This window comes from Metopolophium dirhodum, chromosome 3, assembly GCF_019925205.1.
Source record: "Metopolophium dirhodum isolate CAU chromosome 3, ASM1992520v1, whole genome shotgun sequence".
Lineage (NCBI taxonomy): Eukaryota > Metazoa > Arthropoda > Insecta > Hemiptera > Aphididae > Metopolophium > Metopolophium dirhodum.
The window spans coordinates 33,138,308-33,165,650 of record NC_083562.1 but is presented as its reverse complement, the minus strand read 5'-3'; the positions used below and the strand labels follow the sequence as shown (position 1 = coordinate 33,165,650).

The 27,343-nt window shown below is 28.5% G+C and overlaps 2 protein-coding genes across 4 annotated transcripts; both read left to right on the top strand.

Moving 5' to 3' along the window:
• The first annotated feature begins 4 nt into the window (after positions 1–4).
• LOC132941220 (general odorant-binding protein 72-like) lies at positions 5–11,112 on the top strand. 2 transcript variants are annotated; one of them, XM_061009164.1, is made up of 8 exons: positions 5–157; positions 3,078–3,208; positions 4,407–4,485; positions 4,573–4,628; positions 4,793–4,828; positions 7,978–8,092; positions 8,186–8,253; positions 10,892–11,112. In XM_061009164.1, exons 2-8 carry the CDS (start codon positions 3,146–3,148, stop codon positions 10,913–10,915), a joined length of 441 nt encoding a protein of 146 aa, XP_060865147.1. In that variant the 5' UTR covers positions 5–157; positions 3,078–3,145; the 3' UTR covers positions 10,916–11,112. The 2 variants fall into 2 exon arrangements, with proteins under 2 accessions (XP_060865147.1, XP_060865148.1); XM_061009165.1 differs by having other exon boundaries at positions 64–157; positions 3,067–3,208.
• A 155-nt stretch (positions 11,113–11,267) lies between these two features.
• LOC132941221 (uncharacterized) lies at positions 11,268–27,325 on the top strand. 2 transcript variants are annotated; one of them, XR_009664142.1, is made up of 8 exons: positions 11,268–11,516; positions 13,467–13,524; positions 23,767–23,819; positions 25,017–25,052; positions 25,150–25,264; positions 26,531–26,633; positions 26,756–26,873; positions 26,939–27,325. XR_009664142.1 is itself a non-coding variant. In XM_061009166.1 (7 exons), the coding sequence occupies exons 1-6, from the start codon at positions 11,451–11,453 to the stop codon at positions 26,626–26,628; spliced, it is 426 nt and encodes a 141-aa protein (XP_060865149.1). In that variant the 5' UTR covers positions 11,268–11,450; the 3' UTR covers positions 26,629–26,633; positions 26,939–27,325. The 2 variants fall into 2 exon arrangements, 1 of the variants encoding a protein (XP_060865149.1); XM_061009166.1 differs by lacking the exon at positions 26,756–26,873.
• Positions 27,326–27,343: the final 18 nt, after the last annotated feature.

Sequence of the window (27,343 nt, the reverse complement as noted above, 5' to 3'; positions counted from 1 at the left end):
ATAACGATTTTTAAATAACGAGCATCGTCATTATAAGCATCGATGATATTTTTCAGTTTGACACGGTCACCACAAACGTATGGTCGAACTCGGTTTTATTCTCAAGTAACGAGTTGAATAAAAAATATGTTGGTGATCCGTTGCAGTAAAAAATTTGGTAAGACAATTATTACTACTATGAAGTTTAAACAGGTTAATATTAATTAAATAGGTACAAATTTAGGTATGCACGACGAATCGTACAATATAATATACTAATTATTTATTGTTATTATTACGTTGTCCAATTTTTTTTTGCTTTTATCGGCGATTTTGAACACTAATGAAAATATGGGATATTTTGACCTCCCAAATGCACCAACTAAATTCACTTTCCCATCGAACAAGATACTGATGTTGAAAATCGAAGCATTATTTCGACTACTTATCGTGTAAACGGACACAAAAAAAATTTAAATTAAAAACATTAAAAAACATGTTATTGTAAAATTAATACATTCATCGCTCCGCTCAGGATCTAAAATTATTCTCAAATTATCTTAAATTATTACACAATACACTGATCAAGGTATTTTGTTTGTAAGCGATCAGAAGGCATTTGAAACCGTAAACTAGGTATTTGACTATAAAGACGTGTATTTAATATTTGAACAATTATTACAAACTTCTCTTCAAACGGCTTGGACGACAGTAGAAAACAATTGAGAGTCTTCGGCTTCAAATGTTGTGGTTACTCCTTACTCGTTAGCACACAAATCCTAAAAATAGGTACGTTAAATAATTGTAATATTGTACGTATAGTTATCATAGTATAGCCGGAATATGTAATCAGACGCTATGACGACTGACGATGCGACAGCTGATCGCGATATCGGGTAATGAGAAATTAAATTTAAGAAATGCGATAACCTTTCCAGGGTTTCCATACCCTCGGGCGTGCCATACCGATCGACGTTGGTGCATACATATTTAATATAATATAACATTGTTGTTTTGTTATATTACGGTATTTTGTATCACATTTTTAAGCTTTTTGACCAAGACTAGAAATATTTTATATTATGAACAAGCAATATTATATCCTTATATTAAAATTTATAATTAATGCCTATAAAATGCTTAATATTTGTTTAAATATCTTGAAAGTTACATTGTACACTTCGTAGAAAACGGTAATTTATATTATTATTATAGTAATGTTGGAATGTTCAAAATTTCTATATGGTTAGTAATTTTTTAATTATCAACAGAATTACAAAAATTATTAAGTTACAAGAAAAAAGCTTAAATCAATTGAGTTAAGAATTATTTTAATGTTTTAACATCCGGTTTTGTAATAATTAGAAAATCCAACGTATAAAAAAATAATTATAACAATAAAGTGTATTCAATATTTTTGAATTAATTCTATAAGATAAACCTTGATCTAAATGTTGAAGCATCATTATTGTATTCAAATGGAAAATTGTATAAATATTTAACTTTTTTGTGGTTTTGACGAAAATTGCTAAAATTTGAACTTCAAACGCTTATATAAAATAAAATTAAGGCTATATAATTTTTATATTTTTAAATTTTTTCAATAAAAACTTACAGGGTTACCTTGTATTAAAGTTTCAAACTTTTTGACTAAGAAGCAACATTTTTTTAAACATAAATAGAAAAAAATAGTAAAAAAAAGTTGAAATTTTAAATGTCTATAGAATATAGATTATAAATATTTTAAAAAGATCCATACAATTTTTTTAATAATTCTGTGACTATAAAGTGCTAATTAAAATATTTGGTGAACATATCGAATTTCTACTGTTATACTATTTTGAATACAACAAAAAACCAAATTAATTTTGTTGAAAACTGGCGTTATTAAATATTATAGTTTTCCAACGGTTTCTTGTAAGTTTTGCTCGAATATTAAGAAAAGTATTTGGAATTTCCAACTTTAGAACTATCCAAGTACCTAACTACCAACTAAAGGTATAACTATACCATAAAAATATCTGCTTCGATACTAGGGAAATAAGAAGAAATCTCCAAATCGTGATCCATCCAAAAAATGCCGATTTTTTTATCCTTTATTTAAAATTCACAGACTGTACAAATTAACACAATAAGCGGTATGATGGTAATAGGGTTACTTATGCCATGTTGTTCATGGGTTACAGGCTAATGAGTGAGATCCTACTCGCAAGTTTTTTGCTTCCCATTTTTTGACACCCAGTGACACTGAACTCCGGTTAAGTATTTTTTTTTTTTGTCACATGATGTATGTACTTAATATGTAATATTTTATTATTTAAGATACTCAAGCTAAAAGATAAATTAGGGGCTTTCATTCCTGTCGTCGAATTAAAAATATTATTCATCGACTTGCCCCGGAGTCATAGTTTTTAGTGCGTGGATCATGATGATGCGTAATGTGGGTAAACAAAGTCGGGCCCGGATGTTAATGCTACCGATCGTCTTATCAATCTGACCGTATAATAAGTATTCACCGATAAATGTTTTCGTTCAAACCGATCTACCCTATGATTTACCGAATCTAGACCCATCTATATCTCACTGTTGCACGCGGTGCATGTTTTTCGTCAGCATCGAAAATGATACCGAATAATTTTCCGAGTGTATCGACTGCATAAGACTAGTTATACCGTTTGTATATTGTTTTATATTCGGTAATTATATCAAAAATAAGTACATATTGTGACAATACATAAATACAGTACAATGTATGATGGGTACTACTAACTACTTACCAATAATTATACGCGTATTGTGCGGTCGAGTAAATGCCAAACCATCCGACATAAAACGTGTCATTTGATCGCATAACTCGTCATTATATTCGGGTGCTCCGTATAATGTAGTCACTGTAGTATATACAATATTATATAACATTAGTTATTAATAACATAGTACGGTAGCTTTTGATTTATGTAATTTTTGTAATAATTATTAAATTATAATACACATTCTGTACGAACCGTCGTCGTTGTCTGAAGGTCACGACGACTCACGAGTATTAGGTACTTAGGTATATAAAGTTCCAATAAACCACAATAATAGTTTACACACAGGTGCAGTGCAAATAGCAAAGGAACACAGCTGAAGTATTATCTTGGTCGTCCGGAAAAGAACGTATAACATGTTACCAACGACCGTTTTGTTCGCCATTATAGCGGCGACCGTTTTGAAGGATTGCGACGCTGTGAGTATTGTTATTTTCACCTTTACATTTACATCGGTAACCAAAAACATTATTACTAGTTCCGAAAGAATAACACGCTATGGTCATTCATCCTTTGCGGTTCGTACCATTTTTAAAAAAAATTTCAAACGGAATACGGACATCGTCGTTGAAATATAATATATATTATATATAACTACTTTATACGAACTATAATGTTATAATATTCGTTTTTGAAACGTTACGTCGCACTTTTCTGCACCGTTTACAATAGTTACACGTTGTTAATCCGAGATCTAATAATATTATATTATATTATAAGATAATATTCAGCATCATATTATGTTTTATTCATTTAAATTCGTTGCTGACAATTTATTTTATGCTGGGGTCCCTCAGTCCCTGGTTGGTAGCTGAAGGCTGAATGCAACTAGTGTGTGAACGGCTGAAGTGTTATTTGGTTTCGTAAAAAATATTACGTTAGATTGGACGAGTATCATTGCTTTTGGATCTTATTATTTCACTGTTCGATATAATCCATAATTATTGTTTTCAATATTCTTGTTGACAAATATAATATTACATATATTTATAAATATTATACTTCTGGAACAACCACTCTTTATTTTAATTCCGGTTGCTTGATTGGTCACTCAGCCCTTGCCTATTACCTAGATTATAACTACGGTATAATAATTATTAACTATAACTCCTAAATAAATTAGCAATTGTTTGGTATAATATTCAACTGTTCAACTTACTGTACGATGATTCCAAGAAATAAACGTTAACAATCTAAATTCAACACGAGACCTTTGTAGGGACATGAACTGGAAAAAACAATTTCGTATTTTGTGTACTCGTTGAAATAATAATACCCATCTATCTTACATACAAATGTAAAATGGTCGCTCTACCTCGTGCGCCTGATTATTATTGTTGTTGTTGTTATTACTTATTATTATTGTTCCAGGAACACTCGTAAAATTTTCGACTAAAAGATAGAAATTTAAATTTATGATATTCGTATATTGATAACGTTAATGCATGTATACAGAATCTTGTAATATTGTACTGTACATTTGTACCACAAACAAATATATTATTACGAGTATAAATCGTTGTACACTTATACCTCCTATAGTATAAATATAATATAATTTTATATTATTAACAATATTGTGCCTACATCTTTTTTTCAAAATTTTAACTCTTACAGTACTTGAGTGAAGCGGCCATTAAAAAAACACAACAGATGTTGAAAACCGTATGCTCCAAGAAACATTCAGTCGAAGAGGGTAAGAAATTTAAACGTAATATTTAAAATGTGTATTTTAATTTATCCAAACTGATCTTATTTTACATGTGACGGTAATAAATCACAGACGTATTTACGGACATCAAAAAAGGAATATTTCCAGAGGACAACAACAACATAAAAGTAAGAACATTTTTAATTTCTCTAAAAATTACTAAATGTAGGTACCTACCTATTATAGAACGACTAGCAACTCATTAATTTAAAATTTAAATGCGTTTCAAATAGGAATAATTGTAATGATAATAACAATAATAATAATAATTTAATAATGATTATTGTTTTAGTGTTACTTTGCCTGTAATTTCAAAACTATGCAATTGGTAAGTACCTATTTATTATAATATTATGTTTTATGTGTATCATATAAGTATAGCTATATATTATAATAGGTAGGTATAATAATTATGACACAATTTTCTACTTAAAAACATTGGTTTAACGTGTGATCTACCAAGTCAATTTACGATGTAATTTTCTGTATAGCTTGATAAATGTATATAATATTAGATTATTATATTATTAGTACGAGATAATAAAATGTATAGCTAGATAAATAAATTCAGTACTAGATACCAGTAATAATAAAAACGGGTTTTTTTATTTCGGAAGTTAAAAAATGTGAAATAGTGGACAATTGTCGAAGTTTGTAATATTCAGTATAAGCTTGTGTTCGGTGTGAACTAGCGTTATAATGGCTGCTGACTTTTATAAATTAATCGAATCGAAATCTAGTACGGTAAATTTTTTACAAACACGTGGGTTATTACTTGACGACACCAATCCTCAAAAGTGTTCTAAATAATGATGGAATAACTAAAATGTGTTTAAGGAACAAATGTTTAGCAAATGGAGAAGTTTGGGAATACACTACAGCAAGGTGCGTACAAAAAATTTGCCAAACATTTCAATCAATGGGAAAAAAGAATGCATTTTTTACTTTTACTGATTTTATCATTGTCATTCAAACTCAAGTCTCTGACAAATTTTGGAAATAGTGTTTTATTGGACTAATGAATTCCAATAAATAATGTGTGTAGATTAACTGGTCGTTCTAAAGGACCAACAGTAGACTGGTTTAACTTATGTCACGATGTGTGTGGTACTCTATTCGATAATCTAAATCAAATGGGTGGTGAAGTAGTTCAAATAGATAAATCCCTTTTAATACAATTTTATTCACTAAAATTATGGTAGATCACACGACCATAAACTTGTCGGTAGATCGCATGTTAGGCAAATGCCTAGAAATATAGTACTTTTGTTATTGTCGTCATACATAAAATACAACGCATCGATTGGTACAAACATTTTTTTTTTTTTAAAGAGCGTGTGACGTCTGTGCTAATATTTTTAAGGAGTTTGACGTAGGCAATATTAACAACATTTACTAAAAATTAAGATATACAATAATATATTCTAAGACCTATGTATAAAGATATTTCTAAGATTTCCTTGTATGTACTATACTTAATTGTTGCGTGATTATGAAATTATATATTTGGTAAAAACATACTCATTCAGATTGGTGAAATAACGGTGCAGAATGAATTTAGAGCAAAACATTCCTATTGACTATTACAAAAATCGTCGATAACCATTAGCAATATTATCTAGTGAATGACACATTATTATCAATTTTTAGCTTTATGTTATGCAAAATTAGATATTTAAGTTCAAAGAATTAAATTTTTTTCTTGTACATTAAACAACTAAAATTTTTAAAATTTGAATATTTTGAAAAAAGGATAATATACTATGATGCCCTTGATAAAGTTATACTTCCGGTACCTATTTCAAATTTAATAATAGGTTATTGTATGCTGACATCGCACACATTTTAATTTAAAACAATAAAATGATTCTTTGACAGAAAGAAATTTTTTAAGAATATTTTAAATTTAAATTACATTTATGACTATATCATATAAACAATAACTATGTATTAATATACTTTTTTAGTATAGATTCACACGTGACCGTGTGGACAGTGCTCTGTTTTTTATTAATTGTTTGATTCCACATCACATTGTTATTGAAAGTTTCTATTATATATAAATAATTTTTTTTTTTTTTTTCATTTTAAAGCCGCTAGTATAGACTATGATAGCTTAACAATTACATAGTAAGAATAAAACATATAAATAATTATACCTATTATTTGAACGCTATAAATAAGAACTGTTTAATCACATTACATTTTAGAAAAAGTCATATCGATCGACCTGTGACGACAATAAAATAATCATTTTATTCGTCCAGTTACCTTCCAATAACTGAGTACTGCCATTAAAAACAAAAAAATATAATGTAATTCATTATTAAAATACTTTTTGCCGTAAGTTTTTGTAAATTTTAAATTACTAACTAATTACAATAATAACATGACACAAATGACAAGTTAAGAAATCACCATGCTGCTATAGGTACAAATTTCTCTGGAATTTTGCCTACTAATTTAAAACATAATATATCGTTAGAGTGTTAGACAGAGCAATTTTATAGTAAATATATATTGTGTGGATTTCACACAAAACAAGATATAAATATTTAATTCATAATATATATTACTATATTTAGTGTAGTGTTTGGTTGTTCAAAGTTGGAAAACGAATGGACTTTGGCGTTATAGTTTCAATTAGTTTATTTTGTATAATAATATCATGTACACTATACTGCAAGTCGCTATCTGCGATGATAATCAAATAATAGATATAACATTCTCGTGCTTGTGTTTTGAATTCGCAGACTAAGAAAATTCAATTACAATAATACAGAGTGATTCACCAGTCATGCTCACCCTATTTTTTTTTTCTTTTAATAATAGATTAATTCAAATTCTGAATTTTGTAATTTGTGTAATACCTATTACCTAATCAAGGGCCATAATTTTAATTATTTTATACTATCAATGGCTGATATGTGCTGTGAATCCGTGATAGATAAAATGTGCCAATAAAAATTTATTTTTGAAAATAAGAAACAGGCATTTTAATTTTTCACTTAACCTGTATTGTCAAACGAGTAGGTATTTATAGAGCTACCTGTTTAACATTATTAATTAAGCATGATAGGTAGTTTAAAAATAACAATACCTAATTGATATTGATGAAATAGCATATACTAATATTAAAAATGTCTACCTATATGTATGATAAGTAGTTTCTAACTACTAAATTAAATATCGTCTACTTAACAATAATATACACGGGGAAGGGAGATTTTTGTTTGAATTGAAAAGTAGGTATCGCCACAGTCCTCAGAAAACTCTTGAAATGGTATACAAAATCCAAGTACTTGAAAATATGAACCTTAAATTTACTTGAAAATTGCAAAACCAGTAGGTACCTGGTACATAATATGCTCGGTGAATCATCCCGTATACATTATATAATTAGTAACTAAATTCAATATTGTACAACAAGGCTACGATAAAAATAATAATAATAACAACACGTGTAAACAAATTTAGATCAATCAAAAGGGATCCATCGATAAAAAAATGTTCAAAGACAAGATGTCGATGATGGCACCACCGAACGTATTAAAAGTTTTATTACCAGTTATAGAACAGTGTACTGGAATAGGTAATTATATATTATAACAAGTATCTACCTACCTATTTATTATTATTTCGGTTAATTGAAGATTTATTTTTACACAAATTTGCTCGATTTTAGATAAAGGTGAAGAACTCTGTCAGTCTTCGTACAACCTCATAAAGTGCGCGCACACCGTTGATCCCAAAGTGAGTAAATAATAATGTTATAAATGATAATTGACAAACAAACAATCAATGCGTTTGCTAAAGGCACACTATTAGTATAATATAATATTATTTTGTTTCTATACATTATTAGCAGCTAATATGTTTATTGAAAACTTTTAAAAATATAATACAATGACTGAATAATAATATTATAGTTGAATGGTAATATTATAATATACGCACATTTAATTGTGATAATTTAAAACATATACTCTTAGATGAATATAATGATTTTATTTACGAAGTTCAGTTATAATGTACCTATGCAATGTATTAACCGACGTCCATGATATTTTATTTTTGTGATCAATTTTATACGCACCAATTATTAATACAAAAGTCAAACATTTCAATGAAATGTCTCAATTAGGTACCTAAACCGAATTAAAAATAAAAACAGACACTGATATCAAACATTTGATTAATCATTAATTCATTAATGTCATCTATTTTAAATTTAGATGAGGCCTGACTAAGATCAATAATTACCAAATTTTACTAATAATAATTATTATTAATTATAATTAAACGCGTGCAAATGACAATTAATTTAATAACACTGATAACATCAGAATACCTAGTTTGTGATTGTTTTTAAATAATTGTATATCTTAGGAAATTCGAGGTTTATTAGTCACGGCAATATAGTTTTTAATGCATTATGATGAAATAGTTTATTCGCTGAGGCAGTTGTATGATTAGAAATCAATCATTGATTAGTTTTTCTTTACAATCGTTTGTTATTACTTATAATTACTACGAATTATCATAAAATATGTGCAACCAAGTATTTAATTGTTCAACAATTTTTTTTAGAATCAAAAACGAATCGAAACTTCTATAATAGTACCTACCTATACTATTATCGAACTATAATAGTTATCATACTAAAAGCTAATAATAATAATGAAAAACAAATAGTAATAATAATATTATATATTTATATAAGGGGTACACGTCGTAACAATATTTCGCCACAGATATTTTTGACCCCGAAAATGCAATACTTTTTGACCCACTAGAGTGCAGGGTACGTTCCCACACATAGTGTATATTATGTATATTTTGCATTCGAGCATAACCGAGAAAACTTTCTCGAGACACATTACACGTATTCAGAAACCATAATATAATCAGAAATATTAAATAATATAATATATGTATACTACTGGATACGTAGATATAGATTATAATTTATGTCTGGTATACAGGGCGATACTCGATTATTATCAGGTAGAGATTCCATCATATTACTGTTGCAATTTTTTTTTCGCCGATGCCTTTCGACACCTGACGTCGATTAATATTGTGTGCTCGACTCGGGTTAATGGCAGTTGCCACACTTAGGGCCGTTAACGTCAACACTTAGGCCAATTAGGCACGGTGCACCGTCCACAGCCGTAAAATGTTGCGCTCATAAGACTTTCGCCGAAATTATTATGACCGTTTATATTAACGATTTCGACGCTAATCTGTTGCACGTGTGAGTGATAAGCACGTCTTGTCCGAAAATAATAAGAATGGTTATACGGCGGTTACCATGTGACCAACTTCAGGCGGTGTTCCATAGGTTAGGTATAATATAGGCGTCGTGAATTATTGTGATACATTGAAACGACGGACGGTGGCTTGCACATGCTAGGTAATATTTATGTATACCTCCACCATATTTATCGTTTAATCAAAATACCTGATTTTTTTGGTATTTGTAAATTTACTTAAACAACATATTTTCATATAAGATTTTCTAGTTTAAGGAGTATCCAGATAAAACTTGTGAACATTTGATTTAAAAAAAAAAAAATAAAGCATGCGTCTAAACTCAAAACATTTGAAGATTGTTTGACTAAATTCTGAGTTATTAAACTTAATGGACTAATGAAACCTTTACATCAAATATAAAATATATTTAATATTTCTAGTTGTTATACTCGGGCAACTTTTACAACAACTATAAAAATTATTGAAAGGCTAATATAGCTATAGGTATAAAAATATTGATTGCTGCTGCTATAATTTTAAAATCATCATGTCTAGGTATGAATCTTTTATCGTAAACTATCATCCTCAGAACACAAAGTTTAAAAATTCAAAAACAACTGGTACGAAATTTCAATTGTATACAATATATTATATAAACAACTTAAAAAAATCTGCTTAACAATTTACGATGGTTTTCCTCCGAAAAAATAAAATTCAGAGGACACTCCATGAATAGGATAACAAATATTATAAATATTTGATAATAATAATATGGTCATTATAAAGTCCTAAAAATCAGAATTTGATTATAATCGTCATTAAAGGAAAAAATGGTATTCCGTATATCCGGTGAATTGCCCTGTTTATAAAAAGATTTTTTATACGTTTGATTGCGTCGACTTCCCCTATCGTGCGTATTAATATGTTGATCATTAATGATAAGAAGCACATTATTATGTACTAAGATGATTTTTCATCAGTTGTGAAAAATACTTAAACAATTAAATTACAATCAAAATAAATCTCATTCATTGCCATATTATGTGTTGTTCAATAATTAATTATTCATACTTTTATTAGTATTTAAATAGTAAATAAACAGTGTTACAACGTATGTGTTTATATTTTTTTTCAGAGTTTAGAGTATCTACCACTATAGACGTCGTCAACTTCAATCAGCAGCTGATAGATCCCGGTTACAAAAAAACATTAAGATTTATCGTCGGAAGTGTTTTTTTATTGATAATAATTTGATTAATATTGTAGAACATATTTTTGAGTCTATTAACAATTCAAATGCACGTTACAATTATCATGTTTTATTTTTTTTTTATTTACAACAATTTATTATTAACAGACGGTACATTTTTTTTTCATTCCCTCCAATATAATATAGGTATAACTACAGTTACAATATTTATATTACAATATATTTGGTCAGCGCACACACAGACGGAACGAATGACCCGTAGATAGCTTATTGTTAACCTTTGTATGTTACACTCGACTCACACAATCACAAACTCCAAAGTCTGTCTGGATGCTTGTTCAATTCGTACCTATATAATGTACTATATATTATTGTAATATTGTAATAAAACAACGCGCACAGTCTTCTCCCGACGGAGTGACAGAGTGATAATAACGACAATAAAAAAATTCTCCAGTCCGCACAAACGCAATCGACGTGCGAAATGATTTCGTCGACATTTTACATAACGTTGGTGTTCGGTATTGCGATGCTGATTTCATGTGGCTACGTAAGTATTAATATTATTATTATCAGTCATATTAAGCGCTGAGTGCGAAAAAATATTTTTACGATCCTAAAGATTATATAGGGTATATATTATTAGGATTTAATGTTTATAACTCGTAACATACACCCCGTTTAGCAAAGGTAGACTACTTAACACACACTATTAAAAAAAAAATCGGCTCAACACTTAATTTGTTATTTTAATTTTTTAATTTTAAAATTTGTTGATAATGTATTTTTTTTATTGATTGATGAGTTCTTCCCCCTTAAATAGTATTATATATACCTACCCATACATCATAATATAAGGGGCTATTTTTCTTTTTACCAATGTTTCTGAGTTAAAAAGTTTGTTAACTGTTTAATTTTTTAAAACAAAAACCACTTAGCATGTTTTAGTTTCTGAGAATTTGATAGCGCATAAATACACCATTTTGTTAAATTATATTTGATAATCATAACTCATAAGTCATAAAGTCATAAACTATCTTAAATCTTTTGGTTTTTTATTTAGGTATTAATATGAAAATACAAATATAGGTAGTTTCATTAGTTAAATAAAAAAAATTGTGAATTTGTATTTTTGATATTTTCAACTGGCGTATAAGAAGAACTTTTGATTTATGACTTATGAGGAACCTTGTATTAAATCTTCAAAATTGTTTGACGTATGAAAAATATTTATTAACATTCGTAAATTGAAAAAAAGCTGTCAAGAAGGTATAATCACTCTGTTGTACAGTCTGTAGCTGTCAATTATGTACCTTACAACCTCGTCATTGAGTAGGTCACTGTAACGGATGTGTTCAATTTGAGTCAACAATAAAATATCATAGTACCTATACAATAAAAACGTTTCTGAGCGAAGACGGTACAACTTTTTGGTTACCATGGTCACTAAAGCACAAACTAAACGATTTTCTACCAGAAACTACCCTCGAGAAGTTGATTGCATTTTTCTACTAGAAAAAGATGTTCAGACACAAAAAAAAGAAAAGAAAAACATACATCAATACATCAAATTACATTCAAATTGTAAAATCAATGCACTCATCTCAGCTGCTTATCTAAGGGTCAACAATTTAAACAATGTTATAAAATATTTTGGAAATTCTAATAACTATTTGACGAAAATATCAAGTATAATATATACGGATATGTTATGAATTACTTACAACAAAAAAGTAAAATGGGTCGTTACGTAAATACTCCCTTTTATTCGTTTTTTCTAACTAATTTTTTCCGATAATTTTGAAAATTTCTGTATAGTTATTGATAATTTTATAATTTGTTCGGCTGATACCTACCTAAGCACTAGCCTAAATATCACATATATTTTATATTTCGTGTACCTAAACTCTAAAGTCATTATTATTAAACGCTATCACATTCATGGAATAAAAGGTTAGCATGGAATAACTCAGGAACTATACTAGTTCAAATTTTGATTTAGGTGGGTTAACATTTTCATATTAAGCATCTGATCAGCAATTTATGGTTGAAGGGCGGTTCTCATTTAAATAATTTAATACAATTGTGGTTTGCCTATAGTGTTTACTCTTTAATTATACTCGACATTTCTAAGAACTAGAATTTGAATAATTACATTATTGTAGGATACAGGATTGACGATCATTGTCACTAAATCACTTTGAATTTATAATATAATAACGTGATATATCTTATATATTATTATAATATTATAAAAACACCTATACTATATTATTTATAAACTAAATAGGCTGAATTAACAATAGATCGTTATAATAGTTACGTTGTATCCGTCACATAATTGTCATCATCCAGTTACATTTTGTATACTTACCTATAACTATTTTATAATACACTCTCCACGTTTGTTTTAAATTATTTTTTTGATAATAAATACCTAATATTTTCGTTGTTGTTATTATTATTATTATTATTAATGCGTGTATGTTTGTGTATACAGGGGCGATTTACGACGGATCAAATCGATTATTACGGAAAAGCGTGCAACGCCAGCGAAGGTAAAAAACGTTTCGTCGTCGACATTGTTATATTCGGTCGCGTTTCCGAACGCATTTCCTGCGGTTATTTAGTTTTTTTCGATGTTACAAATATAATCGAAAAAAAAAATCATAATAATATTAGAAAAAATAAATCATACACAAAACTTAACAAAAACCCGAAAATCGGCTTCATTTATCGTTTACGACACTGCGGTATTATTATCGTTATTATAATATTTTTATAGATATTTTGTGGGTGAGTAGCGCATTTATGACATTATAATAATATTTTATCGCTGCCTCGGGTTGGAGTTACAAAATCGACCAAATCTCCGGATAATCAACTAACGCCACGACAATATTTTCTTATGATGATACGCACGCCTTGATATGATACCGGACGTTAACCGTGACGTTAATAATAGTATACAGGACGTTCATAGTTATCGATCATCGTCGCGAATCACCATTGATCATCATAGTTGAGCGTGTCTCTATATACAGAGTGATTATTTCGACATCAAACACTCACGAACAACTACCACAGTATTATGTAATACACACGATCGGCACACGTCCCGCAGACGCTTTATCGTCGTTATTTGGTATAACACGCGCACCTCATAACCTTTTCGTTTCATTTTCGCGACGAATTTTTGGGGTTATTATACTTATTAGTGACGACTGCCAACTATGAGGTTTTATATTATTATTGTTTTTACGACTGGCGGCGGTGGTTATTCAGAAGTTTTGCATTCGAGTGGTTTGGTGTGCACCATGGTATTTAATGAGAACTGTAAAGAATGACTAGGCAACAATGAAATTGTCTGTTTGTATCCTTGTAGTCCTGGTTAGGTTATAGCCCTCGAATAAAAAATTATCTGGCACGTAAATAATAATTAATTTTTTTAATTATTATTTTTGATGGTAAAGTGAATGAGGTTTCCATTTTATTTCTTACTTTAGGTGAAGTTGTAATACTAGCTAAATACATTTAATTTTGATGGCCACAGAAAACATCCCAAATTCCTAAATGACCCTCGAAAAATATTAACTGTGATCCCTGAGTTATAATAATATGATAGTATCATTATCTAAGCCCACTGCTTCCCGGATTGTGTTGTCTTTTTGTATCCAACGAATTTTTTAATACATGTAAACGTATATACAAATAAATGTATTAAAAATGCACGTGGTAATGCAGACGATCCAACTTTATCGTATTTAAAATTATAATAATAAAACAATTCATTAGGTAATATCAACGTTCATAAAGACGTATAACACTAAACTATATATTAAATTGACTACGTCATGACTCATGATAGTTCAAACAACTTACGTAATTCCTGGGCAATGTTATTTATTTTACATTTTAGTCATTCCTTAGTGACCTTACAGGGAATCTAGGTAGTTATTTAATGAATTATCATCATTGATTATAACACTTAGGAATATAAAATTGTAGGTATATACCGAATCCGGATGATCTATTTAACGAAAAACACTCATTTTTAAAAAAAAACTATTAAAAATATAGCCAATCTAAACTTTAAATACTTATGAGTAGTTATGAATAACTATAATGATTAACAAATTACTTGTTCAAAATTTGATTTTTACAGATCCAAATACTCCAAAAATATTCTGTTTCGGAATATAAAATGAAAATTATACGTAGTATGTTGTCATTCAAAAAAGTAAAAATTGAAAATTATGATAGTAAAAAATATAGTTTTTTTCCAAAAAAAATTGTTTTGTAACTAGGTACTTAAAATTATATAAAAGAAATATTTTCAAAAACGTTAATTTTTTCAGAAATAAAGAGTGTTTTGCGTTAAATGGATCACTCCATATTATAGTATATAATAATAAAATATATTATATTAGGTATAGTTAACAAGTATGTATATCATGGACTGAGACCACGTTACAAAAATTTTTTCTAAACGTTTTCCTGTTGTGGTGTTATGTGTATCAGTATATTGTTTATACTTATTATCACGTGATTGTAATAGAAAAACCGTTGCACACAGTAAAGCGAATTATGCAGCACAGCCGAACATCGAGATAAAAAAAGGCTTTGCTCATCAATTAAATAAAATAATTATAATATTTTAATAAAAAACAACTGATGTCATATTAATGATATCATTCAGGTATTATATACACGTTTTCACGCTAGCCTCGAGGCGCAGATAAGAACATAATGACGTCTGTCGGATAGAAGATCCGTTTTTTTGCCGACATTCAATAATTTGTTATGTACGCAGGGAAATATCTGAAAAACAATGTTTTAAAAAAACTGTTCAACGATCAAAGAAATGTCTAAAAAACTTCACTGTAAGCTGTAACGTATATTTCACGGACATAGATAATGGTTATCACTTATCAGCTATCGGCTGGAATGTTGTGTCCATTAGGCATTAAGTCGGCTTACGTCTATGATTTTTGTGCAGGGTGGTTTTTTTTGGCAAAACACAAAAACGACTTCTTCAGGATTTATACAATTACAAGTGCTGCTCGTATCTTTGTAGACTATAATTTCTACTTTCCAAACTTCCAAGTGTGTGTGTGTGTGTATGTGTGTGTGGGTTGGGGGAGATACTATTATACACAAACGTAAAAACAAAAATCGTGAACAGTAAATAAAAACAGTAAAGATAATTAGGACATAACTATTCGAACGATTTGGTTGCTCACTACAGTTTTTCGACTTATCGTCGAACTACATTTCGCAGATTTCGCAGATTTCTTGCTTTATAATTTATTGTTTGGTCTTACAACGAACAACACTTGCAGTGACTAATGGCTATAGAACCGATCTACAATTGACAATATACTTCAGCTATATACGCTCTTTGGTTAGTGTAATCTATATTATGCTCAAGTTGCCAACGACAAACGGCCGTATACCGAATAATTTTATTGTTTTCACGTTAAAACCGAATAAAATACTTCAGATTTCCGGTTACGATTTAATTATAAATTATTTACTTAATCTGTAGTTTTCACCACAGAATTACAGAAACAGTATCGTACGGTGTACGCAACCGATCAATAAAAATCACAATATTAATCGAACAGAAAATACATAAATATACAATAATATTACAATTAGATCGCAGACGAACAAATTATTGTTATTTAAATGTAAACCAATATACCAATGCAGGTATGTCATATGCGAAACGTTTTCTTACGCTCAGGCAATATTGTTAGAGGTAGGTAGCTAAGTACACAAGTGGCCAAATAGAATTTTATAAACTACATTTTTGAAGAATAATAACGTACCTATTTATGATACGCTATATATACAATATTCACATAATCGTATTACCTATATAATACCTATGTAGCCTAGGTGCCTATATTTTAGTCATTTGGCCAAATAGCTGGAGTAGGTACTTAGCTCAATATTGTCAATATTATATAATGGTTTTGAAATTTTCATTGATCGCGTACCATAATATGCGTCAAACTCTTGAAAATATCTTATTATATTTTACGCTGGTCTTAATGAATGTATATTTCTACAGTTAAACTATTGCATTTTACTATTTTAGGTTTAAAAAAAAAATTCTCTTCCAATATGCCACGTGTCGATTTTCCACAACTGATCAAAACATTCGGCAAGATAATAATAATATAGTGTATATAGTGTATATAGGTACGAATAATACAACTATATTTGCCTCAGCTAGTTATACGATAACGAGAATATAAAATTGTTGATTACGCCAATAATAATTAATTTTGCGCTATCTGAGATCTCAAAAACTTTTGACTTCGTTAAAAAATGCATTCCCTGCAGTTATAATAATTGTTGTAATTAATATAATATGCGTTGGTAAAATTATGATTATAATATCGAATTACAGTAGTAATTAAAAAGGAATGTGCAGGTAATAATTATATACACGTTTATTATGATCCTATTCCACGTTTATATATTATAATAATATAATTAAACACATTATTATTACCTACATACAACATTATTATCATTTATCGATTTAGATAACGTTTTAAATAGGTATACTTTTCAAGTGTTCGTTATATCGACAACCTAAGTCGTAAAACACTTCATCCACATCACAAATATAATTATAAAATAATAAGAATGCTCTTAGTTAAATTATTTTTATTATATAAAATTGCAACAAATACCTACCTATACTAAATTAATCGATTTTATTTTTACATTCAAAAATTTTTTTAAACAATTTTTTTTACATTACATTAGTTTTTTTTCGTGAGACTCGTAGGGTTTTTTTCGGGAGAAGGATTTAAGTTATATTATTTTCTCTCGCCACATTTTCTATGAAAAACAACAATTATAGGCCGGGTTTAATCCTAAGTTTGGATGTTTTTTACTTTTTAGCCGATTGAAGTGGAGAGCTCCTTCTGTTTTGTTTAGAATATCGTCAAGACTTTTTAAATCGATTAAGTATCTACGCTGATAGATAAAGTTAGGTTAATTTATTATTGTTTATTAGTTATTAATTATTATGACCTTGTTGGTCAGTCATTGTTTTGACCTATTATCATTTAGGCCATACACGTTTAACATGAATACATGATGATAACAATATTATAATACATGACATTTACGACTCGATCATACTGAGCAGTGAACGTGAGTTGTGTGATCGGATTTCATGAATAATACTAATAAATGGTTATGAATGTTGTTGGCAGTCACTAGGATTCGATATATTTTTAGGGAATAATTTAACGATTTTTATAAACGATTATAATATTATTGTCATGGATAGGATGTTTATGGCTAGGGCTGAGATTTAAACGCCCTAAAAAATCGCAAAAATACCTTAAAATTCTTTAAAAAAATACACTATGAAATATAAAAATATTACGTTTAAAAATGTATTTCTTACAGTTTTTAAAATTATATACCTAAATAATACGTGTTATACAATTGTGATATTTTTTTCAGGAGAAAATTGAAAATTCTAATGATACTATAATAAGCGTAATAAAAGTATATATTAAACGTCTAATATTGCCTCTATAATTATTTTTTAGATATGGAAACGGAGATGAGTGAATATGCATACCTACTAAATACCTATACTACGCGTTTACTCTATATCTGACCACCAGGCCCACCTCATTAAATTCTGAGCCCCTGTACTAAATGTTTAAAAATGCATGCGAATATGTCCGAAAAATATCAAATTATAATGCTCTCAAAACAATTAAATATGGCATTAAAAGATGTATTAATAATATTATATTATTCATTTTTCATTCTAAATATACCTACTATACACTTTTTTTTAATAATATTATATAATATATAATATGACTTACAATGTATACAATATTTACAAAAATGCCGTACAATTATAAAAAGTCGGTTAAAACAAATTAAACAAAAAAATTAAACGTAGCTAAAAATGATGCAAAATACAATGTAATATATCTGATTCTACGTCATACGCCAATCGGATTTATAATTTCGTCTAAATGTGCACGACTAAAATAAAAAAATAAAATGTAGAAGCCATAAACATCCTGAAATAAACAATCCTGTAATTATTATGATTAAGGTAAGACTTGTTCGGCGTTCACGCGTTACCCGAACCAAATATAATTATAATATTATAATCGTCTGTCCGCGGTCTGTTATTCTTATTCGATCCGATGTTGTACGCTATTATGTTCTCGTCAACGATTCGATAAACCACCGACTACCATTCGTGATCTGTATACCTACATAGTTAAATAAGCGTCGTTAACTGAGCGTGACTGGTGAATCATGCATGTGCGATGATATTATATGTAGTGATCCCACGTGCAGAGTTAGATTTTGAAGTGAATGGATGACAGTTATTAACGAAACTGTTATAAATTTGTTTATTTGACACTTAAAACTTGTAGTAAAATTATTGGTCGTGAATACAATAACGCTTGTGACAAGTAGTGGCTCTCGCAAAGCATGTATCACGTCTGATTCTAGTCCGTCCATGTTTCTCCTATACAGAATCTACCCTTTCCTATTTGGTAAGTTTGTTATCCCATTTCTGTGCCCTACGGGGTCCAGGAAATGGCATTGACTAGGATTCGGTTATTCTATGTCTATAGTATCTTTTAGTCGTACCGTGGACATCCTGTTAACAGCGCTATCGATCGTGTATGGTTCATCATAATGTGTGTCCATATATATTATATTATATATAATATACATTAATTACTCATCAGAGTATACATTAATATATTACATATCTAAATTATGTTTGGCCCCTTTTTACCAATATGCAGTATTGTATGATAATCCTGCCATTTGATCTTTCGTATGGTCGTTATGTGTTTAATATAACAAAATTCTAATCGTTGAATTTTGTGAGTTCTAACTTAGGTTATCTATTTAGTATTTTAGTGTATTATATTACTAAGCCTTTTCCTGTCCATAATAATAGTATTGGGTTTTAAATATATAATATTATTATATATACATTATTATAATGCTTGCCTCCAGTACATAACAATTTTATACATTATACTTAGGTAGTTAGGTGCATTATTAATTTATTCCCATTTAGGTATGAACAATTAGATAACGTAGTTTACACTAATCTATCTACAAGTCATGCCGTTCAAATGTCGTTCAATATACCCGTACCTTGGGAAATCGTTCAACATTATTTATATAATATTTAGTTTTGCTACGCTTACGGTATTTTTTTTACAGAAAATTCACATTTTTGCATTCCATATTATAATGATAGTAACTTTAATCTTGATTAACGGAAATAAATTCCAATTTTATTTATATTAACATTCTCGAAAAAAAACTATACCATTTTAAACGTGACTTAAAAGTACACAAATTAATGCTTTTATAAACATAATATTAACAATGGTATGTGTTAATGTGTTATTACTTATTGGCTGTTAATATTATTTATTACTGATTAGATTTATAAATTTTTTTATATTTCATAGGTAATATGGTGGAGCAAATTATTTTTCATAAAATTATTATTATCATATTATTACGAAATACAAAAAAAAATGAATAAAAATAAAGTTGCAACATTCTAATACTATAAATAATAAATATTTTACTTTGTCAACTTAATTTTTTTATGATTTTACCTTTACAATTAATGTAAGTATTGGGTGTTGGGTAAATATGCCTTCCATTAGAGTTACTTCTGCGAGGTTTTATATTTTATAATACCTATATATGGATACGATAGTAAAAATATTATCATCCCACTTGTTTGAGAAAAATATAATATAAAACATTATTTATTTAATTTTTCATTGTTTAAATGTTATCAATGTAGTATGCAAATAGGTATATGCAAAATGGGTTTGCAGATATGAAATCCAGGTCTCATGAATCAGATTTATGCCGAAGGTACTTAGAAATCATTATGACTGGGCGAACAAAATAATCTAAATCATAAAAATGTGAGCGTTTCAATTATCAACAGTGTCGATTAGTGACAATTATATTGATAGAAATAGTTGTAAGTAATTTTAAGTTTTAAATTTTAAAATGCACATAAAGTCATGCTTATATAAATTAAAAATATATCACAAAAACCTAAACGGGGCCCTAGATAATCTTTTTACCTTTAAATTTGATAAAAAGCAATTCACTTTAATATTAAAAAATAATAAGAATAAAATAGATTCTACGGAATGTATAACTTACTGTCCATTTTCTGCGTTACTAAGATGAAAGCCACACACGCGAGTACGACGTCCTCTAAAGGCTTTACACAATGCTGTCAAGCTCAAAATATGTTTTACCTTTTCATCGACATTTCTGTATTATATTTCAATAATTTGTGCATAAAATTAGTAATAATAATAACGGTATTTTTAATCAATGTTGCTTTATCATAGTTTACCTATACTGTATATAATGACTTTTATATTAGTTTGCATAATATTTATTAACATCTTTTCTCATATTGTTTGTCACACAGACTTTGATACTGGTCGAATATATATAAGTATTGGTAATTACACTTAATTAAATTCTGTTCATTTAAATTAGCATTGATTTTTTCACTATAACTTTAATTTTCGTAACGTTTTTTATAACATGATAATAATATATAGTATTTTCGACAGCAATAATTTCACTAAATGTCATCAGCACTGGCCCGGAATAAGTTAACCACGACGGATTTTATTCGATTTTCACATTTACTATGAATTATATTATAGTTAGTTACAACTTTTTAATTACTGCGTACGATTGTTGTTTTGTTCTACTAGATCAAATTATAAACGATGATGGACAATTTCTTTTTTTTTTGTCTTTTATACCGAAGCATAATATAATATAAGAGTATTGAAAAATATTTAGATACCAACAAAATCAATAGGTTTAGATCTATATTATATAATGGGAAATTTACCGAGCATGCTCACCCTCAAGTTTGCATTTAATTATGCACTTCTTCACATTTTTATTTATGGAATTTTCAAGTATAATATTTAAAAATCATTTTTTTAAATAAGTTCTTACTTTATTTTTTGTGGCAACACCTAAAACTTACTTTTTTTTTTTTAAATGAGAACCATTTTTTTTCTGTAGTATCTTAAATAGATAACTTTTATGAAAACATTCATCTGTAAAAATCAATATTCTAACTTTTTTTTGATTATTAAACATTACGCACCTTTAAGGAGGCTTAAGGATAATTCTATTGTGGTCCACGATTTATTCATTCGTATTATGTTAAACCTATCTCAACAAAATATCGTTAACATTAATTTTTTTCCATGAAGGTATACATTTTTAAAATAACTTTTGTATAGATGTGGTTAGATTAATAGAAAATAACATAATCTATTTACAAAAAAAGGTGTTTTACTGAGGTGTTAGACTCTCAATCTCTTCAAATTCAGAGGCCTGGTTACACATATTATGTTTATGCAGTTATATATAGGTAGTAGGTACATAATGATAAACGGAAAATTGATGGTTATTGAAGAAGCAGTAGGTACTCGGTTATTTGTTTAGTTAAAACAAATCTATTTGCTTATTTCATTAGTCAACAATATTCCATTTTATTTTTTAAAAACGACATAACCCATAATAATATGTTGGTTATCTGCTCGCAGCTTATAGTTCATACTTCATAACACAATGCAACAACTGAGCAAGTCTGTTCATAAAGTTGAGGTAAAAGCGTGTATGTTATCGAGCAGATTGGCTAATCAAGAATGCGTCGCTTACCCTCTACACAGGGGTCCATGTTGTACAAGAAGTCTATGTGATTGTTTAAAATTGCATAATATAATATAATATTACTATAATACATGTTATCATACCTACTAATGCCTAGGTAGTATTTACATAATATAATATAATATAATTAGCCAATATAATAGGAGAGCAAAAATGTATTAACTTAAAAAAAAAACAGAGCACCGCTTATTCGAAAATCGTCTATTTTCCGTACAGACCATCATATTGTGATATAAATTACTTACCTATGGTTTGTTGAGTGTATTTAACAGTCCTACCCATAGGACATAGGCTATAGTATTACGTTGGAAAACGATATATTTAATGCTCACACAATATGACAATTTGACATGGCTATCAAATATTGTCATAACGGCGACAGTCTATTTAAACTATCATAATATTATTATTGTCCTAACGATGACAGTCTATTTAAACCATCATAATATTAGCTGTCATACGATTGAAACTATTGCGTTTCACTATTATCATGGGGACCCATCCGGATTTTGAGTAAAGTTGTTATTCTACCTACATCAAATATTTTGTATACGGCCTTTACGTATTAAAATTGTATATATATTTTGAATATTATAATAATTTTATATGATGAAATATCAAACGGCTACAATTTTTGTATGAACGTAAATTACAATATAATATTACATGTCTAAGCTTTTTCTATTATTTTATAAAATGTATTAAGAAAAAAACTCAACCAGGTACCTACTTTGCGTGTTATATTGTCACTGCAGGTGCAAATATTAATAATAATAATATTAATACTTATCCTCTTTATTGTGATACGACAAATAACTTATGAGTATACTAAATTTCGTAGAACAATATCGATATTGTATGATAATTATACTATGTTGTAGGTATTATGCGTTCGGCGTAAAACATTATTCTTCGTAATATTATTGTTGGAATTTCATTAAAAAAAAAATTGTACTACGTATCGAATACCTATTTGATCAGAAAACTAATCTAAATAATTTTTTCTTATTGTTCATTAGATGACCTCGTCGTAGTCAAATCCTACAAGGTACCATCTACAGAAACTGGAAAGGTAATAATTGTGAATATTCATCCACCATTAACTGACTATATAGGTGCATTAGATAACAGTTCTCAGGGCTGGTAAATGAATACTACGTCCGTAAAAATGATCGATTTACGTATCGATTTCAATATTTTATGGAATGTGTCCCGAGGTCAATTTATTACAAAAAAAAAATTAATTAATTTCGCAAAATAAAAGTGCTGTCCAAGTAATATTATTCGCCGAACAGAACGAATACTATTATACGGTGATTATTAATTAAATATAGTTAATAGCTATTACTTTTAATTTGTGTTGAGAGGCTGTACATACCTATGAAATCCAACGACCTTAATGATTTTGTAGATTTTGGTTTTGGTTCATCAGAATAGAAAATTAAGGTTACATTTCCTCAATTTACTTTTGAATTAGAAACAATATAACACAAATTTGTTTTATAATAATTACTCTTTTGTAACTTAATTTATACAAAATTTTTTTTATATGACCATAAATATAATATTTAAGTATATCATATTATATTATAAATTTATTTTAGCAATAAAAGTTGAACCTAAAATTATTATAATACTATACAAGGAGTTCACGAAGCATGCTCACCTCTATGTTTTCCTTTAATTTTCAGAAAAATTATTCGCTAAATAATTTACAGTAGAAAAGTTTCTCATTCGAAAAACAAAAGTTTGTATCTCCACAGGACACTATTTAAGTAGTACAAAAATCTCAAAAATTTGAAAATATGATTTTTAAGTATATTTGAAATTTCCAAAACCCAAATTTTGAGTAACTGCATTATTGAAGAATAGAAGGGGGTTAGTATGTTTGGTGAATCTACTGTATATAAAAAAAAATCATCTCGAATAATGGTCATATTGCTGAGGGTTATCTTTAATAAAAAATAAAAGTAAGTAAGACGTCGAAAAAACATATTATAATAACAATTACTTATACGTTATAACAAATCTAACTTATAATATACTATATTATATAAATTTATTGATTACTGATCCTGTGTAAAATCCGAAAAATCTTCCAATTCAAAACATAGATTTCGATCTCGATTTCTGGCCTTAAAAAAAAAGTGTTCCGGTTCTATAACGCCCCCCCCCCCGTCCCCCATATGAATGAATGTGTGACAAAACGTCTAAAAACAACTACTTAGAATTTTTGATTTGATTTTTTTTTTGTTTTATCTGTTTTCAGTGTCTGATGAAATGCATGATCACCAAACTAGGACTGGTAATAATTTATGCGCTTAGTCATTCTCTTAAACGTTTACTTTGTGACTCGTTTAAAACTAAATTGTGTTCCGTCATAATATACTATGTTGTTTCAGCTGAACGACGATGGTTCGTACAACAAAACTGGCATGGAAGCGGGGTTAAAGAAATACTGGTCGGAATGGTCTACGGAGAAGATCGAGAATATAAACAACAAGTGTTATGAAGAAGGTGATACGTCCACCCTTCTATATACGTGTTGTGACATAGTAATAATATATTAGTCGGTGGTGGACGGTAAAGTGGGCGAACGAAATTATATAAGTCTGTGCCCGTGTGCTTTATCGAACATACAATAACAATACCTAAATACCTACCTAATGAGCCCGACCAAAAGTCAGGAAAATCATTCAAGCGATCACGAAAGCTATTCTTCAATTTCTTTTTCCGGCATATCTCATAAGAACTGATGAAAAAAGCTCACACTAAATTCGCATTAACATGTTCTCGTTTAGTAATGTGTTTTCTCTATAACTGTAGTTAAAACGTATTAATTAATTATTTTTAGTTATTCACATAGTAGGTGTACAATAAAACATTTTATTTTAATGAATGTTTTTAATTTAATGAACAATAAACAAATAAATATTCCTTAATTTAACACAAACGTTTATTGCCTAAACTAGACAGGTAGTGTACAAAAAAAACGAATAGTTAGGACGCATTTTTATTTCGTTAAGTTATTATTAATTATTTGAAAGTTGCACAATGTATAATAAGTAATAATCAAAAAAAAAACGAATTAACTTATTTTTAAGAGAGTTAAGTTAATATTTTTCTTCTTATTAAATTTAACTATATAAATTGTTTGCAAATTACTAATGTTCTTAACATTGAGTTAACTTTTCTAACTCGAGTTCATTTTTTCAAATAACTTGCCCATGGTCACATAAAAGTAACTATAGTTGATCAAAAAGTTGAAAATTAACTCAAAAGAATAACTTCCAGGCTCAAGCAAACTTATAAATAATAATAATAAATGCACGGTTTCACTCAATGTTACACGATAAAATAATACGCCATAATATTGCCAATTACCATAATATTATATCTGATTGTTTTGCAATGGACGAATAAGTACGATTTCATAATTTTATCTGTTGCCAACAACGACACAGGGTTTTATTTTCACGCATTTCACTCGTAGGTAGTTCAATTGAATTGAAAACTACAGATATTGTCACAGGCGCAACTAGGGTTATAATTCTGGATGGGTTAAAAAAAACTATTTATTTAAAATAACCCACATGGGGAGGGATTATATCTAAATCAATAAGGAATATTTTTTTTTGGGGGGGGGGGGGCTAGGACTGGAACTCTGTTCATCACCACTATTATCGCTCTAATAATACACTGAAAATCGTATAGATATTAAAGTTTATCTGCCTGTGACATTTTAGTAGATATGTTTATAATTATATATTATATTGATTACAGCTTTACTTGTGTCAAAGGAGGTAGTAGCGACGTGCAATTACTCGTACACTGTGATGGCATGTTTGAACAAGCAGTTGGATCTCGACAAGTCAACTTGAAACTCGTAAGCGTCACATGGATATTGCCCACTATTATATATTTATATTGTATATATATTGTTACACAAAAGGCTAAAATTAATATTGTATAATGCACTTATATAGTAATAGTAATATCAAATTTCAGACATTTCTAAAGGGAAATTTCCAAGAAGGTTCGAAGTTTAATAATTTCAATATACGCATCATGTCCATTTTCGATACAGAATTTTTCTTGGAAATTTCCTAAGCACTAACATCACTAGGTACAATATTATGTATAAACGATATATTATTGTCAATCTCTTATTCTCGTTTTCTCTGTTTCCAGTTGAGCATATTGAAGAGTTAACCGAGTGGACCGAAACGAGAGTCAGACGTACCTACATCACTTATTTTTCATTTTAAAATCGTTTTATTTCTACTGTTATGATCATTTTATTTTAATATTCAACAATTTTATGTTATACAATGAAGTGTATTGTTTTATATAACAAACATATTATACATAATATATTATATATAATATACAATTAGTTTTTGGTTGTCACACTTTAGGATTTAAATGATATTTTCCGGTTTCCTTGATCCGACTACGATCACCTTGACACGTTTATGTATCGAATAAAATTGTAAAAAAAGCAACGGAATAATAATTATTATTGTATACCTATATTATATTAACAACGTTTTAATAAAATACTATACTATAATTCAATTGGTTAATGATGATGAC

Excerpts from the sequence above, each read along its gene's own strand:
- LOC132941221 (XM_061009166.1), top strand. The coding sequence starts at position 11,451 with ATGATTTCGTCGACATTTTACATAACGTTGGTGTTCGGTATTGCGATG. Across the intron at positions 23,820-25,016 it reads CATCTACAGAAACTGGAAAG|TGTCTGATGAAATGCATGAT; the intron begins GTAATAATTGTG and ends ATCTGTTTTCAG. Across the intron at positions 25,053-25,149 it reads TGATCACCAAACTAGGACTG|CTGAACGACGATGGTTCGTA; the intron begins GTAATAATTTAT and ends ATGTTGTTTCAG.
- LOC132941220 (XM_061009164.1), top strand. The coding sequence starts at position 3,146 with ATGTTACCAACGACCGTTTTGTTCGCCATTATAGCGGCGACCGTTTTG. Across the intron at positions 4,629-4,792 it reads AGGACAACAACAACATAAAA|TGTTACTTTGCCTGTAATTT; the intron begins GTAAGAACATTT and ends TTATTGTTTTAG. Across the intron at positions 8,254-10,891 it reads CGCACACCGTTGATCCCAAA|AGTTTAGAGTATCTACCACT; the intron begins GTGAGTAAATAA and ends ATTTTTTTTCAG.